General features: G+C 41.3%; 1 protein-coding gene across 1 annotated transcript in view; it reads right to left on the bottom strand.

The window, feature by feature from the left end:
* The window catches only part of LOC124554033 (BTB/POZ and MATH domain-containing protein 3-like), a 96,108-nt gene that overhangs the window by 26,825 nt on the left and 52,204 nt on the right, over window positions 1-17,079 (bottom strand). Inside the window, exon 3 of the mRNA XM_047128067.1 lies at window positions 9,509-9,682. Coding sequence (XP_046984023.1) covers window positions 9,509-9,682 — 174 coding nt within the window. The remainder of the gene's footprint in view (window positions 1-9,508; window positions 9,683-17,079) is intronic.

Here is a 17,079-nt window from a genome sequence, read left to right as displayed (position 1 = left end):
ACTACAAACAGTGCTGATGTAGAGTGAAGATCTCAGTGGTGTCATAATTAAGTTCATTGCAGAAATGCCACGTTCACACTCTGCAATCGACACTGCAATGCTGTTTATTATTGATACAAAATTTTTGAACATTGGTGGCTGTACAAGAACAGTTGGCATTTCTCCGCTTAGTACTGTTTACAGACCCCGTTTGTACTCCCTCAAGTCCTTCATTATTTCAGAGGGCTATTAATCTTAAATCTTTCACACATTCGAAAAATCTCATTTTCTCCGTAAGTGATCGATATGTTTTTAGGCCAGAATTTCAGGTGAATGGCCTTCATGTAATTCATAACCTCATCGTAGCTTTCAGATGCAACCTGGATGACAAATTATTTGCCAAGCTGCGATAAAACTGTTCATCAGGAATCTTAGGAATATTTGTTCTTTGAGAAAGTTTAACACATTGAAAGTTCATATTTTCCAGTGCAATGTTAGCTACATTTGCATGTTGTCCCATTGCATCAACCAGACTTTCAAACACTTTTAATAAAAGTGTAATGTCGTTGTGAGCTTGAACAAGGTTAACACTTGATCTTTGAAGCTGTAGGGATAGATCGGCCAACTCTTCTAAGGCATCATACATTACAGCTAGGTTGGAGACGAAAGATATAGATGAGAATGTATTACAAAGCCCTTTGGAAGAAGACCGTTGTTTTGAATCTCGTTTAGTGTCCTGTGATACTTCTAAAAAATGACTGTACCGAGCCCTGCAATCTTTCCACACAGCTTTTACTGCCAATGAACTGGAGGCCACCCAACGAGTGTCAAAACACATGACCAAGTTTTAAATTTCTTGCTCCAAACATTTAGCAGCAACTGCCAACTCACTGCTGTTTTTTGGAGAGCAGCTGAAGATATACAATCCTGGAAATTGAAATAAGAACACCGTGAATTCATTGTCCCAGGAAGGGGAAACTTTATTGACACATTCCTGGGGTCAGATACATCACATGATCACACTGACAGAACCACAGGCACATAGACACAGGCAACAGAGCATGCACAATGTCGGCACTAGTACAGTGTATATCCACCTTTCGCAGCAATGCAGGCTGCTATTCTCCCATGGAGACGATTGTAGAGATGCTGGATGTAGTCCTGTGGAACGGCTTGCCATGCCATTTCCACCTGGCGCGTCAGTTGGACCAGCGTTTGTGCTGGACGTGCAGACCGCGTGAGACGACGCTTCATCCAGTCCCAAACATGCTCAATGGGGGACAGATCCGGAGATCTTGCTGGCCAGGGTAGTTGATTTACACCTTCTAGAGCACGTTGGGTGGCACGGGATACATGTGGAAGTGCACTGTCCTGTTGGAACAGCAAGTTCCCTTGCCGGTCTACGAATGGTAGAACGATGGGTTCGATGACGGTTTGGATGTACCGTGCACTATTCAGTGTCCCCTCGACGATCGCCAGTGGTGTACGGCCGGTGTAGGAGATCGCTCCCCACACCATGATGCCGGGTGTTGGCCCTGTGTGCCTCGGTCGTATGCAGTACTGATTGTGGCGCTCACCTGCACGGCGCCGAACACGCATACGACCATAACTGGCACCAAGGCAGAAGCGACTCTCATCGCTGAAGACGACACGTCTCCATTCATCCCTCCATTCACGCCTGTCGCGACACCACTGGAGGCGGGCTGCACGATGTTGGGGCGTGAGCGGAAGACGGCCTAACGGTGTGCGGGACCGTAGCCCAGCTTCATGGAGACGGTTGCGAATGGTCCTCGCCGATACCCCAGGAGCAACAGTGTCCCTAATTTGCTGGGAAGTGGCGGTGCGGTCCCCTACGGCACTGCGTAGGATCCTACGGTCTTGGCGTGCATCCGTGCGTCGCTGCGGTCCGGTCCCAGGTCGACGGGCACGTGCACCTTCCGCCGACCACTGGCGACAACATCGATGTACTGTGGAGACCTCACGCCCCACGTGTTGAGCAATTCGGCGGTACGTCCACCCGGCCTCCCGCATGCCCACTATATACCCTCGCTCAAAGTCCGTCAACTGCACATACGGTTCACGTCCACACTGTCGCGGCATGCTACCAGTGTTAAAGACTGCGATGGAGCTCCGTATGCCACGGCAAACTAGCTGACATTGACGGCGGCGGTGAACAAATGCTGCGCAGCTAGCGCCATTCGACGGCCAACACCGCGGTTCCTGGTGTGTCCGCTGTGCCGTGCATGTGATCATTGCTTGTACAGCCCTCTCGCAGTGTCCGGAGCAAGTATGGTGGGTCTGACACACCAGTGTCAATGTGTTCTTTTTTCCATTTCCAGGAGTGTATTTCTAACTTTATCCATGAATATTTTAAAATGATTAATTCCCACCACTTCTTCTATCGTGTCGTGCATGGTGAGTTCTGAACGATGATTCAAACAATGCCAGATGAGTAAGTTTGGAAACATCAGCTTTGCAAGGTCAGACTTTTTTCCTAACACGACAGAAGCTCCATCCCAAGTCAAAGCGATTAAATGGTCTTTCAAAAACTCACAGCCTAGTCCTAGTGATTCTAACTGCTTTAAAAGTTCTTTCAAGATATCAGATGCTGTTGTGTCATTTAGCTCAAAAAGTGTCAAAGAAATTGTCATGGCGTTTTCCCTTTTAACAATGTTCTGAACTATACAATCAAAGCTTTTTTGTGTGAAAGAGAAGTGGCTTTATCCAAAAGAAGTGAAAATTTGGAATCGCTTTTTATTAAATTATTTATTAGATCTGATGTCATCTGGTCAGAAATATGAATCACTATATTAGATCAAGCAACATTTGAACATAGTATTCGGCCCATATCCAAACCATTTTTAATTTGGAGATCAATTTCTGTCTCAAACTCATAAAACGGTCTATTTAACTTTGCCTGCTTATAAGGTGTCCAAAAACACGCTCAGTAAGAACTTGTTGTTCCTTTACCTAGTGTAGATACACTTCTACAAACTTGGCCTTTTTTTAATAATTAACCATGGGTTTTTAGCTTTATAATCTGTACATTGTTCAACAAACTGACAATCTGGCTTTTCATCATCATTACAATTATCAATACTGTCTATAGATGTTTTGTCTGTATCCATTTCCACCAACTTGTAGAAATTTTCATTTTGCTACAATGGCATAGGAGAACGATCATCCGATTTTTTGTTTGCATCTTCTTCTCCAGCGACAGCTGACGTCATGGATTCTACATCTAAACTGTGGTTTCCATTGCTCTCACTAACTTTTTGTCTTTTAGATTTAAAGAAGTTACTAATTTTTGTAGAGAAATACGTAACTATTAAACTCTTGTGTCCAATCAGTCTCGCTGTGTAAATAAACACTATGAACAAAGCGAAACAATGCTGTCGGTTCTGAGCAGAACAACAACTGAACTGCAAGCGATTGACCTACATAGAGTGACTGAGTAATATTGTTGAACTTGAATTCCTGAAGTGCCTGTTTGATTGTCTGTTGGCTTCTCTGTGAGGCAGCGATGGCTAACAAGGTAAACTGATTCAAATTGAAAAAGCCATAGACACGACCTGTCTGAATCGTGGACTACAAAGGCTGAATTCACAAACAGACATACAGATAGGCGATTGTAACGTGAGAACCACTTATGGGATTTACATGTTTCTTTCTTTAACTCACAGACATATTCATTTACTATCTATTAGTATACATTTCGCTACTTTAGGTAGCACAAGAAATAAGCTGTGGCTATAGTTGTAAGTCAAGTCGCAAAAAAGTGGGCTGCCTTCGTGCTCTCTTACAGTACGCTACATAAACTATTAGAGCAAAATCATTTGATTTTTTTAATGAATTGTAGACCTCAAGAAGAACCACGAAAAGTCAGCAAGAGCATATGTTTGTCTTCCACAGTTGAGTCACACTCACTTTTTCTGCTTTGTGGGTGCCGAAACAGGTAATTTCAGAAGACAAAAATAGTCATTATTCTTCGACCTTAATCTTTTATTTAGGTACATCTTTTTGAGCTCTACAGTTTGGCACTACGTAACGTGATGTAATTCTTATGGACTAGAGAGCATGCTGGTGGAAAACATTTTTATTCATATAGCTCATGACATTTAAATGGCTGAACAGACTTTCAGAAATATATCTAAGAACCGTCCTGATTGAACCAGCTGTCAAGTAAAAAGACGCCTTTAAAATTGGAACTTTCGTTTGAGAACTATGTTGAGACAGACAGACTTATGGGTCAAACATATACATGTCCGTTCTGCATTGGGAGTTCAAATTTGCCCCCTGTGGGAGCTCCTCTCTACTGTATAGTGTCAACCATGTTATAACAAGGGTGCGGGCAGATATAGACAAAGGTCAAGAGTGCCGTGGACAAAGGGACGTATTGGCTCGAAAGACTGCCAACTTTTAGTCATTTTTGTTCAATACCCACATTTGATTTTTAGCTGTGACATAAATTGCAACATGGAATGAAATGATTTCATGAAAGCAAATTATAAAGACATTCACATTCAAACATGGCTTACATTATTTATTTCTCATTAACACACATAACATGAGATGTTGCCTTGCTACTACATCGCTGAGGTTGTTGGCAGTTGTAAACAAAAGGCGATATGTACCAATCACAACTTTTGAATGATACTTCACTTATCTTACTTACACACACACACACACACACACACACACACACACAGTACCTCCTGCCCATCACATCACATTGGCAACCCATTGTCACGTTCACTTGTTCTGATGCAGCGGAAAATTATAGTTACATTTTGATTTAATACTATTTCAAATCTCCAGTGCTGTACTGTAAAAAAAAAAAAGAGAGAATTAGAAGAAAGGGAGTTTTTGGGAGGTGCCAGAACATGTTCTGACCGAAATTAAGCCCTGATTCAAAATGGTTCAAATGGCTCTGAGCACTATGGGACTTAACAGCTATGGTCATCAGTCCCCTAGAACTTAGAACTACTTAAACCTAACTAACCTAAGGACAGCACACAACACCCAGCCATCACAAGGCAGAGAAAATCCCTGACCCAGCCGGGAATCGAACCCGGGAACCCGGGAGTGGGAAGCGAGAACGCTACCGCACGACCACGAGATGCGGGCAAGCCCTGATTCAAGGTACGTGTTGTTGTGAGGCATATGCTACTATTTGCTATCTCATTGGCCATTTGTTTGACTTCCAAATTAGTACTACATTTATCAAGGCTACGTTACTCTGTTGTAATGTGAACAGATATAAAGAAAGAGTTTTGTGTGTGTGTGTGTGTCTCAAGGAAAGTTAGGTTAGCCTTAGCACTGCCTTCTGCTTTATTACATTGTTTGACAAGAATGCCTGATTAGGCTGGTGACTAATTTTAATACATAACTAATATTTAATTAATAAGACTTGCTTTCATGCTGGAGAACATCTGTTCCTCACTCAAATTTTTAGTGTTGGTTATACTCCGCTGGGGTGTTTTGGAAACGAATCCCAGTCTGTTTGTTCTGTTCCCATTAGGCTATCTCACAGTCACAACTTTCTCAAAAATTCCTCTGAGAGGTTTAATGTAATCACTGACTGCCATTTATGGTGGTCGGTGTTACTGTTACAAGCACTCCCTTTGGAGGAGCCCTCCTGCACCATTCCACCACATGTGGATGGCTGACTTGCTGCAAGGCTATGCTCTGTGTTTTGTGACATTTGTGCAGTTGCTTCGGTATCTCAGCATTTTCAGCTCTTAAGGAGGGAGGCAGAGCTTTAGCTGGTAAAGACATTTCCAGCTGGAGTACATCACAACCAGACACACACTCTGGAATCAGGTATTGAATTGTAAGGTGTATCCAGGAACAGATATGCACTCAGATCACAATTCAGTTATGATAATGACTGAGCCAGATCGCTGGTCGATCATCAGCAATCGGCTTATCTTTGGTGCGTCCCCGGGCATGAGCATCTTTGCATTTTCGGCTGGGGCACGCGGGACGGCGAAAGGCAGTCGTTTGGGGCGGCCGGTGAGACTGGCGGAGTTGTGGCTAGGGCATAAGCACATGTGTGATGTCTGTTACGCTGGGGCTGTTTGTGAATAGTGAAACTCCTGCGGCGGTTACTGGTTGCGTGGAAGGCATTTTGTATAAATTGTGCCAAGCCTCACAGTGAGAGGGGAGTGCGGAGTTGGTGTTGGCCTATATGTTTGTACAAATTGAGGTGCCTGTGTGAGAAGCACGGCATGGGCCTGTTGGTTGCTTCGTCCTTCTGGGAGCCACCGCAAGCAGATGTTCGGTCGGAATGTGTACAGTTTGTGGTGAGCATAGTGTGAACAAGTTCTCGTGGGATGTGCTCCCGGCCTGACTCTTGGCCTATGTTATTTGTGGGCGCCGACCCCTTGTCTGTTACTGCTTTCGGGTGTCCCGTAAGATTTCACAGCAAAACTGTGATTTTGGGGCATTCTGTGTTTCTGGCTCAGCCTCCGCCTAGAAAGGGGAAAGATTTGGAATTCCTTAATGCTGCAGTTTAAACATATAAAAAAATTGTATTTTATTCCTGTTTAATGCCAGACAGATTCAAATTTAGTTTACCTGGTTATTGGCTTAACTCACACTTCACGCACTGAATCAGCTGATTTTGAAATTGTTTTTTTTTTTATTCCTGTTTAATGTCAGACAGATTCAAATGTAACTTCATTTATGTATTTGAAATAAATGTGTTGGATTGACCTTAATGAATTATGTGCAATCTAAGTAAGAGATCCAGTCCTTCATTAGTGCTTAACAGTGGCGCGTGGTCCGGGTTGTGACCCCCATGCTCGGACCAGTTCGTGAACTAAATTTTAAGAGAATTGTTATGAGAATTCAGTGTGTAAATAATAAGACACTGAAGTACACTGGAATGGAATGGGAATTTTAACTTCTTTGAGGCTCTAGACAATGCAATGATAAATGGCAATCACGTGAGTATTCACATTTGTCTGCGCAATCCATGAGACAGGAGTCATAACAACAGACTGCCAGAGAAACATCATCCAGGCACTACAGAAGCAACCAAGCGCCTATAAGTGCAGTAGCTAAACAGCTCTTGAATAGAACTTACTGAAAAAATAACAACATGCGGAAGAATGGAAGACAAAGGTGACAATCTGTTTGAGAAAACTGAATTTGGAGTAAATGATAGAGGGATAGTGGGAGGGATGTTCAAGAAAAATCAAGAGATCTTTATTGGATTTGCAGATCTTTACATGACATTTGACACCATGAAACAGTGAAAGTGCATGAAATTTTTTTAAAAGGTACATATAAGATATATGGAACAGCAGGTAACAGAATATGTACAATAATCAACAAGAATTGGTATTCTGAATTAAAGATGGTTAAAGATAAGGATGCAGGAAATCTCCACAAATGTTCAGATGAACACTGAAGAATCATTGGTGGAACTGAAGAAACTTATAGCAATTTAATTAAAACTGAAGGTGAAAAGGATTTCATTGATAAAATTGACTGGTGATATTTCTGTGTTCACTGAAAGTCAGACAATCACCAGAGTTGGTGAATGTAATAAACAGTTGAATGAGTGCCAAATCAGGATTAATGAATGGAAGAAAGAGGAAAGTATTGGGGTGTGGCAGAAATAATATTGGTGGCAAAGTTAACAGAATTAAGTACCACACAGTAGACCACTTGTAGGGACTCTGGTACACGTGATGCTAATTTACACTGAGGGTCAAAGCATGGTTGTTATAAGGAGTAATGTAGCATGGAATAACAGGAGATTCCTCGCAAAACAAAGTTACTGATATCACAGATAGGCCTTAATTTGTGTTAGACATACCTGAATGTATGCTTGGAGCACAGTACTGCATAAAATTTAATCATGGATTATGGAAAAAACAAGAGGGGAATCGGAGCATTCTAAATGCAGTGCTATTGATGGGTGTTTAAACTATGTGAACTCATAACAGAAGAACTATGGAACATCTCTACAGAATAGGTGAGGATAGTGTTATATGTGGAAAACCGTGAGAAGTACAAGGGTCAGCAGAGTAAGTTATATTTGAAGGCATCAGGGAATAACCACTGTGGAACTAGAGGTGGTTGCTGAGGTTAAAAACTGTAGGGAAAGACAGAGATAGGAAGGCATGTAACTGTGGACTCTGGGAGCTCATGGCACTGCAAATCTGCTGCTCAGACAGACAGGCACATTGTCAACAGAAGGCAGAGTTTCCCCTTTGCATGTCTGTGGTTACCGAGACTGGCTGTTACAGCAGACTACAGTGGGGCAACCAAGGTGGTGCACACCCTGGCAAGCTGAGGCTCTGCTGGCGTTTGCTTCTGTTTGGTGATTGCAGAGTATATTTCTTGTGACTAACAGAAACTTTATAACAAATTACTGGGTTCTTTCTCCTCTCTGATTCCTGACAAGCACCAAAAATGGTCTCATAAATGTGTGTGTATGAGTCTGACCTCTACTAGACCATTACAATACATCTAAAGTAATAGACATTTATCTCATCTGACAGTGTTACACATTCAGTGCACTCATACTCTCCCCATCACTAAATTTTCTGGGCATGACATTGTCTGAATTATTGAAACTTCCTGGCAGATTAAAACTGTGTGCCGGACCGAGACTCGAACTCGGGACCTTCGCCTTTCGCGGGCAAGTGCTCTACCAACTGAGCTACCCGAGCACGACTCTCATTCTGGAAACATCCCCCAGGCTGTGGCTAAGCCGTGTCTCCGCAATATCCTTTCTTTCAGGAGTGCTAGTTCTGCAAGGTTTGCAGGAGAGCTTCTGTAAAGTTTGGAGGGTAGGAGCCGAGGTACTGGCAAAAGTAAAGCTGTGAGGACAGGGCTTGACTCATGCTCAGGTAGCTCAGTTGGTAGAGCACTTGCCCACGAAAGGCAAAGGTCCCGAGTTCGAGTCTCGGTCCAGCAGACAGTTTTAATCTGCCAGGAAGTTTCAGATCGGCGCACACTCCGCTACAGAGTGAAAATCTCTGTCTGAATTATTGTTGGCATTGGTTTGCTGGTCTTGATGAATAAGACACTGAACTGTTGACAATAACTATTTTTCCTACCAACCGATTCTTAACTAACCTCTCTTCCATGATACTATGATCTAGTCGTGGGGATACCACCTCTGATTGTATGTTTTGATTTTATTCCCAGTTCACTTTGCTGAACCTCATTAAATCTAGACTGAGCATTTACACTTTGCTTTTCAGTATTTATATCCTATCTATCATATAATGGTGTGTGTGTGTGTGTGTGTGTGTGTGTGAGTGTGTGAGTGTGTGAGTGTGTGAGTGTGTGAGTGTGTGAGTGTGTGTGTGTGTGTGAGTGTGTGAGTGTGTGAGTGTGTGTGTGAGTGTGTGTGTGTGTGTGAGTGTGTGAGTGTGTGTGTGAGTGTGTGAGTGTGTGAGTGTGTGTGTGGAGTGTGTGTGGAGTGTGTGTGTGGAGAGTGTGTGTGTGTGTGTGTGTGTGTGTGTGTGTGTGTGTGTGTGTGTGTGTGTGTTTTGAGGGAACTCACCGCATTTGAGAGACAGTGGCCTCATCAGGTGGAGGAGTCGTGGGCCGCGCAGCAGCAGGTGTCTGGTGAGGTGCGCTGCCAGAGGTGGCGGTGGCAGCGGTGGTGGTGGTGGCGGTTCTGGTTGTGGTTGTGGTGCCGGTGGTGGTGGTCCTCGGCTCTGTAACGACTGGTGCACTGCACATACAGAGAGGCAGGGTGTGAGCTGGCTGGGCGTGTCCTCGTGGGGATGTGGAGGTGGCTCACTATGGCCAGCACTGCTGAGGGACCATCCACACAGGGGATAGGGCTCCAGTTAATACAAATGAATTACCAGTAAGCTAATAACAATCAGTCGTACCATCTGAGCTTTCCATGGCAGTCGCTCAACCCCATACAACAGGTAGTTCAAATCTAGGTGCAGCCAGAAGGTACATACAACGCCCAATACTTGCACAAAACATAATTACAGAATTACTGGACATGTTAGCTCAGGTGCTATCGCCATCAAAACTATCCAAACGGCCTGAATTCCACTCCACCTAAATTGTATGATGATGATGAAGTGCCATATTCCTCGACAGAGTGTAGGGGAACGACGAATGCACCCACATAATGTTACTGTCTTGCAGTTCCTCTGATCTCTTTTCGATATGGACATTTCACTCTACAAAATGATTACTACAAGACCCCACTTGAAGCAACTGATTTGTAACACTGAGTCCACAATCAGACTAATATCACGATAGTGTGAATATCGAAACCTGTTATAATTAGATGGCAGCTTGTAAACTCAAGTTTATTGCAATAAATGACTTTTTGGAAACTAAGTTTCAACTTGAAATTAAGTGACGAAAACATTTGTATTAAGACTACCATCCAGGATTCCAATTGAGCACCTATTGTCTCTGTTAACTAAGTACGAAAGATCTTAAATATCATTTCAGCCACAGGTAAGCATGTGTGTATGGGTGCATGTTGAAATGTTGAAATGACTTCGCATTGTGTTCGATTATTCAAACCTAGCAACTAATAGGATTGTTAACTAAGTGCAATAATACATTACATATGCAAATATAGCAATATGAGAATCTGAACTGTCGAGAAAAAGTATTTTGTTCCTTTGCTGGGATCTGAATCCACCACCTCTCATTGTTTTCTAACCACAAATACATGTTAAACATCTGCTTAGTTTAGCTGTAGCAGGATGTGCCCATGTATGTACTGGAAATAACCTAACGGAACATTCTGTGTAGGGTGGGAATCTATACCCGCGTGCTGCATGCACCATCGTTGTTGACTGCACACAAGATGATGTTGATTATCGAATTCTTTTTCGCCACTTGCTACGAGGTACGTGTTTTAACTTTTCGAGCAATCATTTAAAGTTGTGTGTGACAGACTTGAAATCGACACCAGCTGTCATAGTTGACAAGACATGCAGAGGTGATAAAAATCAAAATCGCTTTTCTCCTCTGGTTTTATGTGCACGACACAATAAAAATCTTTGCAGACAACCATGAACACAATGGATGCTAATAACTATGGACATATCCGTGGGAAGAATTTCTTAACACAAAAGAGCTTCATTACACCAGATGTGTACTGTTACATTCTGAGGACTCACATTAGCCTTTGATTTTACGTTTTTTTGTCAGGACCAAACATTTTTGTTTTATGAAGGTAAAGCCAAATAGTTCAAATGTCCATCCAACCATCCTGTTTTAAGTTTTCCTTTATTTTCTTAAACTAAGCAATGCAAATACTGTGACCATTCCTCTGAAATGGCACTATCTATTTCCTTTCTAACATTTGAGAGCTGTAGATTCTACTTTGTCTCTAATGGTCTTGCAGTCGATGGGATGTTTGACACTTCATTACTTCTTTCTTTCTTCCTCAACATTTCCTATTGAATTAAAGTGCCGCATGATGGCTAATTGGTCACATTTCATGACATTTGGCAGTAATCGATTGAGCCATACTGGTAAACCACCACATCAAAACTAACCAATTGAAAATGAGAAAATTATTTCCTGACGTAATTTCTTTGACACACTTACCACATACGCGCACAAAATAATACAACAAAACAAACACATTTCCAGAATACAAAAGGACTTACAAGCTGAAAACTTACAAACACACACTGAGAACACCACACAGAAAAGAACTAGATGGTACACCATGACCTACACACACAAGCAGAGCCAAAATAAAAAAAATACCACACCATAACACACACACACACACACACACACACACACACACACACACAAACGTGTACACAAACAGATGACAGATACTTCAATAATTACACTCGAAAGTTTGGCAATAACATTCGATCTTTGGTAAAAACATTTGACAGTCGGCAACAGAAACCAAAACATTGCATTGAAACAATCTTTCAGTTCATAGTGCTGTGGAGTGTGGGAAAAAACTGCAAATTGGCATTCATAAGAAGAGCAACACCAAAAATGCAATGGGAGTGTAATATGTAAGAAATTGTCCACACAACCTGTAAGTACAGTTCAAAACATTACTACTTAATAGGAAATACCAACCACCAGAACTGTTTATAACCTATAGGCACAGTGACAAAAATGTAAATTAAATAGCTAACATATGTACATATTCCAGGCCACTGATAACGCCTTGCACAAAATAAACTCAAAACGCGTATGGCACTATAATTGTGTTTTATTCAGTTGCTGTCAGATGGTCCATAAGTAAAAATTATCAATATACTGTGACGCACAAAATACTTCATGCACCATTTTCGAAGGTTTAAACAACAATCCTCATGACCTTCAAGTGTACAATATTCAATAAGTCACTCCATGAATACTTTATAGCTACAAATAAAAAATTATGATTGATAAATATACTTATTCCAACCTGCATGACAACACGTCAGACAAAAGTCTATGATATTATGCATGAATCTACCTGTTTCAGTTAAATTATGGGTGGTCCTTTTAGGCTACATGCATCAATGTAGTATGCTACATGAGGAAAAATTATGGACTTTCTTACGCACTTGCACGGTACATTTTTAGGCCTCCTTTTTCCACATGGAATTTATATGGAGGGATTATCTGTGCTACATGAGCTACATTTACTAAAGACAAGCCTCGTCTTTGCCAAGATTGATGGTGCTAATAATAACAGAAGAAATTATAATAATGAATGATCTCTTCAAAAAACTATTATATTGGATAAACAAGGCTGCTTAGTAGCTTAATACCACTTCAAAGTAAAAAATAAATTCCTTCTGAAATTATAATAAAGGGAAGCCACTTCAAGAATAACAATGGACGCATTCTCAAACAACAGTCACTGCCTATGATTGACTTCCTTATATATCAACTTCATCTCTTCTTTTAGTAAAATTATAAGCCTCTATCACAATAATAAAGAACTAGAAAATAATTAACGTTCCTTGACACAATGGCACACTACTGCAGTTATAAATGTGACAATGGAGAACATTCTGGAAGTTTGATTGATACTCGTCGCTGAGTTTATTTTGTATGATCTAGTGTTGGTGTAAAACTCTTACAAGATCACAGCAGCTCAGGTGGGAAAAAACACTTCCTGCAGAAATTTCTGTAGCCTACAATAATGCCAGTAGTGCAGCTGACAATTATGTGATTTTATTTCAGTGATTACAAAAACAGCTCTAAAGTAAACATTACATAGGTAGCTGAGGCAACTAGTGGCCATTGATATGGATTAACAAGGAAAAGAATGTTTTGTAAAGGCTGTAATGAACCTCCAGGGAAACGGAACGCTCATCCAGTGAGGAGCATCCTTCGTTAATGGCAAAACAGCGGCACTGCATTGAAAGTAGTTTGGTGGTCTGTTAAAATTGCTCTACCTTCATTTGCTTAAGCTCTGTGTTCGAGTCACTCATCAGCCAAACACTTAACAAGTATTAACAGACCCTCTTTGCCTCCGGTGACTTCTGTTGAACAACATAAGGTTCCACTTTCCTTCCTAATCTACAATAAAGCCGACGCTCCTTCACTACCTGCTGGAGGAGAGTCGGTGTATGTTGGGCCATGACAGAGGCAGACGTCCGGCTAGCGGAAGCTCGCCATTAACCTTTCTTGCACCAGAAATTTTACTTCATCCCTGGAACAATTGTCATGTAAAGTCACGGCACACTTATTTGAACTTGCAATGTTGAAAATGTTGGTGCTGAAATGGGAATCTAACCCAGATATCTCTTTCTGCCATCTTTAACACTTTTCGGACAATACAGTTCCATCGTTTTGTTGGGTCCCAATATTCCATAGTTATCCAGGTTTCGATGAATGGGGAAGGTCAGGTTTTAAATACTGGTTGGGTACAAAAATTTTCGCTGTGGGATTTCAAGTTGTAGCATCCGCACTGCAAGAAAATGTGGAAAGCAATTATGATTTTTAGCATTTGTGCATGCAACGTCAACAATAACAATTGGTGCCAATTTTGACCCTGAAACAGGCAGAGAACTTTTTATCCTATCATTTCAGATTTATAAATTCCACTCGTAGTGGCTGGTGGAAAAGTATTTGACAGGTGTGTAGCCAGCGGTGATAGCATATACAGGGTTAAGAGTCCCAGTCAGCACAGAACTTTTCCTCGCATAATTTCTAGTTCAGACATGAGCATATCTCACTGGTGGTGAAATAAACTGACATTGTGTATCTACATGTGGCTAGAAAACAACATGATATATGCTGGGTTCGAAACGCAGCAGGGGAATACTCTGTTGTATAATCATTTCAGTTTAATCATCCCTCTAGCGGTGAAAAATTTCGATACCTAAAATTATAATAGTTTATTGTGCTTCATTCACAATCCCTGCCCAAAACAAAACTTTATGCCCCATCATATCAAGTTTGAAAAAGTGCATATGATGTTACACGTGGTTAAAATGATAATTAAGATCTGTAGTGACCGGATTGGAGTCCTGGATCCCAGTCCAATACCAAAAGCATGTAGTTTGAAGCTGAATCTTGCTTTTTGAAATCTCATTTATTGTAATTCACTTCAGTTTACAAGCACTGAGGACCGTCATCTCTGGTAAAGGGTTTTCTGATATTTACATTACTGTGGTATTGGTTTTCATATGGACGATAATAGACAAAGTGCAAGAAAGTTATGTGGCTGCATACAAACCAGATGGAACACAGTTCAGGAAATTTGGCTGCTTCTGAGCATGGTAACACACGCATATAAATTTGACAGGCACGACACTCGTCTGAGTGTCAAACATTTCGTATTGTAATTAATGTGATACTTTGATCATCAGACATCATTCAAAGCCTGTCTTAAAACTGGTCTTTGAAAGGTACAGCTACAAAATGGTTGACAGCGTGTTTCAAATTGAGCTGGAGAAGGAATTCAGTACAGCGGGCAGTAAGGCACGGTGAAACTCGTGATTTGACAACAGAAAGAGGCTGTGGGTGTGCAACAGTTACGTGTCATAACAGTATTACCACATTCATCTAAAATTCATTCATTAAGTATGGTTGACAGGAATTTAAGTATTTTTCAAGTGAGTACCCTCACTTTGTAAGCACACAGGAAACCATGGGGTAGTTAAAGTAAGCCGTGTCATTCCCCAGTGATGGAAAAACACACACTAATTGAGTGAGTGAGTGAGTGTGATGAGCAATGTTTGTGATTGATGATGTAAGATGTGCTGTGAACTTGCTACTGAAATAAAATTAAGTTTGTCCTCCACATACAGTAAGTATGAATGGTAAATTCCGTGAGAATCTGATGTCTATCTAGAAGGGCTGGCATGGGTACAAGGGGATAGTGAGAAGGATGAACATGGGATAGTGAGACATCCTCCCCAAAAAATGGGAAAACACTATCACTACACTGTGTGAAGTGGACACTGTATGAAGTAAAAAATAATTCTGCTTACATGTGGTTTTATACATCTTATTTTAATTATTAAAATCATAGGTACCTGTGGTGTATAAAATTTGAGTGTGATACTATGCATAATTTTGAGAGGCGGGGGGGGGGGGGGGGGGGGGGTTCAAGTGGAATGAGTGAAAGACAGAGGCAGTTCCAGAACCAAACATTGTATATCTGTCTGTAACTGACACCCAATAATGTGGGAAGTATGAGGCAGTGAACTAGGTGAAGATCACGACAAGAATCTATTATACATCATCAAGAGAATTTTTAAAATATACACAAAGATAACTGTTAGTAAAAAGATTCCCGTTAACAAAAATTTTTTCAAACATAAGAGTTTTGAGTCATTTCCCACAGCGTGCATAACGAGTTTGGAATAATGTAATGTTTTACATTTTTTTCAAGAATGTAAATAACAATTGTAATATGTTTATTGCTTAAACAATGAATTTTGATGTTAATCTTTATAGAATAAAAGAGAAAGACACTGAAAGATTTACAACACTGGCTCTATGTTCATTACAATTGGTTCAGGGAATGCACAGTGTCATCTCGAACACAAGATTTCCAATATGTCAAATAGCACATAAAATAATACATAAGTATTAAAATCTAAATGAGAAATAAATGATCATTTATCAGTGTTAGTGGCTATTAGACTTGTATGAACATATGTAACTGTAAGATGGTGCAGAAAAATGGTAACTCTGGTCGCACAGACACTTTAATGGTCACAGACTATCAGAGTTGGAACAGCAACAACAATGGATGAGATAGATAATATCATAAGGTGTGCCACAGGAGAATGGAAGCCTGTAGTGTTTACTGGGTGGCTATAGTGAAGCCATAGATCCACTGAAACACACACACACACACACACACACACACACACACACACACACACACACACACACACACACACACACACAGGGGTGCACACCTGTTCATCGAATACACAGTAAGGCACGGTATTCTGTGTGTCACAGAAGGGAACGTATCCAAGCACTGCGTGAGCTTTATGTAATGCTGAGTACAGAGGCGAACAAAACGAGGTGGGAAGACTCAATTTTGTGGGACCAGCTGGAACTGCTGCTAGGTCTGGCCTGTGATCCTGCGAGGTGGTCTCAGGCTGCAAGAGGTGTGAGCAGTCAGCCACTGGGGCACCGATGCTTACTTCACCTGGTTTTCTGAACATCTTCCAAACAAGCCCTCACAGCAGAGCATTCTTTTATATTATGTGCCTTTAGAGCAATTAACATCTTCCGTGTACTGTCTGGATTTGGAGAGAACTAAGAATTATCTTGGAATAGTTACTGGCATATGGCTTGCACGTGGAAAGAAAGTGACAGACAACTACGTAAGAGCCAAAGCTGTAATACTAAGGTGTGAATAGTGATTACTCTGATAGTCTCCTTTACTACACGAAGAAAATTCCACAGGTCAACATCAGCAACATAAAATTGTAGATAAGTTGATGCCCTCCTCTAATCATTCTGCAGTACACTACCTTTCTCGAGGTGTCGGCTGTAAGTGACTTACTCGGTCATCATCTTCATGCAGTGTGGCACTATTCAAAGGTGTCTCATTGTCATCAGCCACAGAGGCAATGGACAACTTTAGAGACCACTTCATGGGAACAGGCCTACAGCAACCAGTACAGGCTGCCGGTTGCAAAC

Source organism: Schistocerca americana, chromosome 11, assembly GCF_021461395.2.
Source record: "Schistocerca americana isolate TAMUIC-IGC-003095 chromosome 11, iqSchAmer2.1, whole genome shotgun sequence".
Lineage (NCBI taxonomy): Eukaryota > Metazoa > Arthropoda > Insecta > Orthoptera > Acrididae > Schistocerca > Schistocerca americana.
This window is presented reverse-complemented; position numbering and strand designations above follow the sequence as displayed.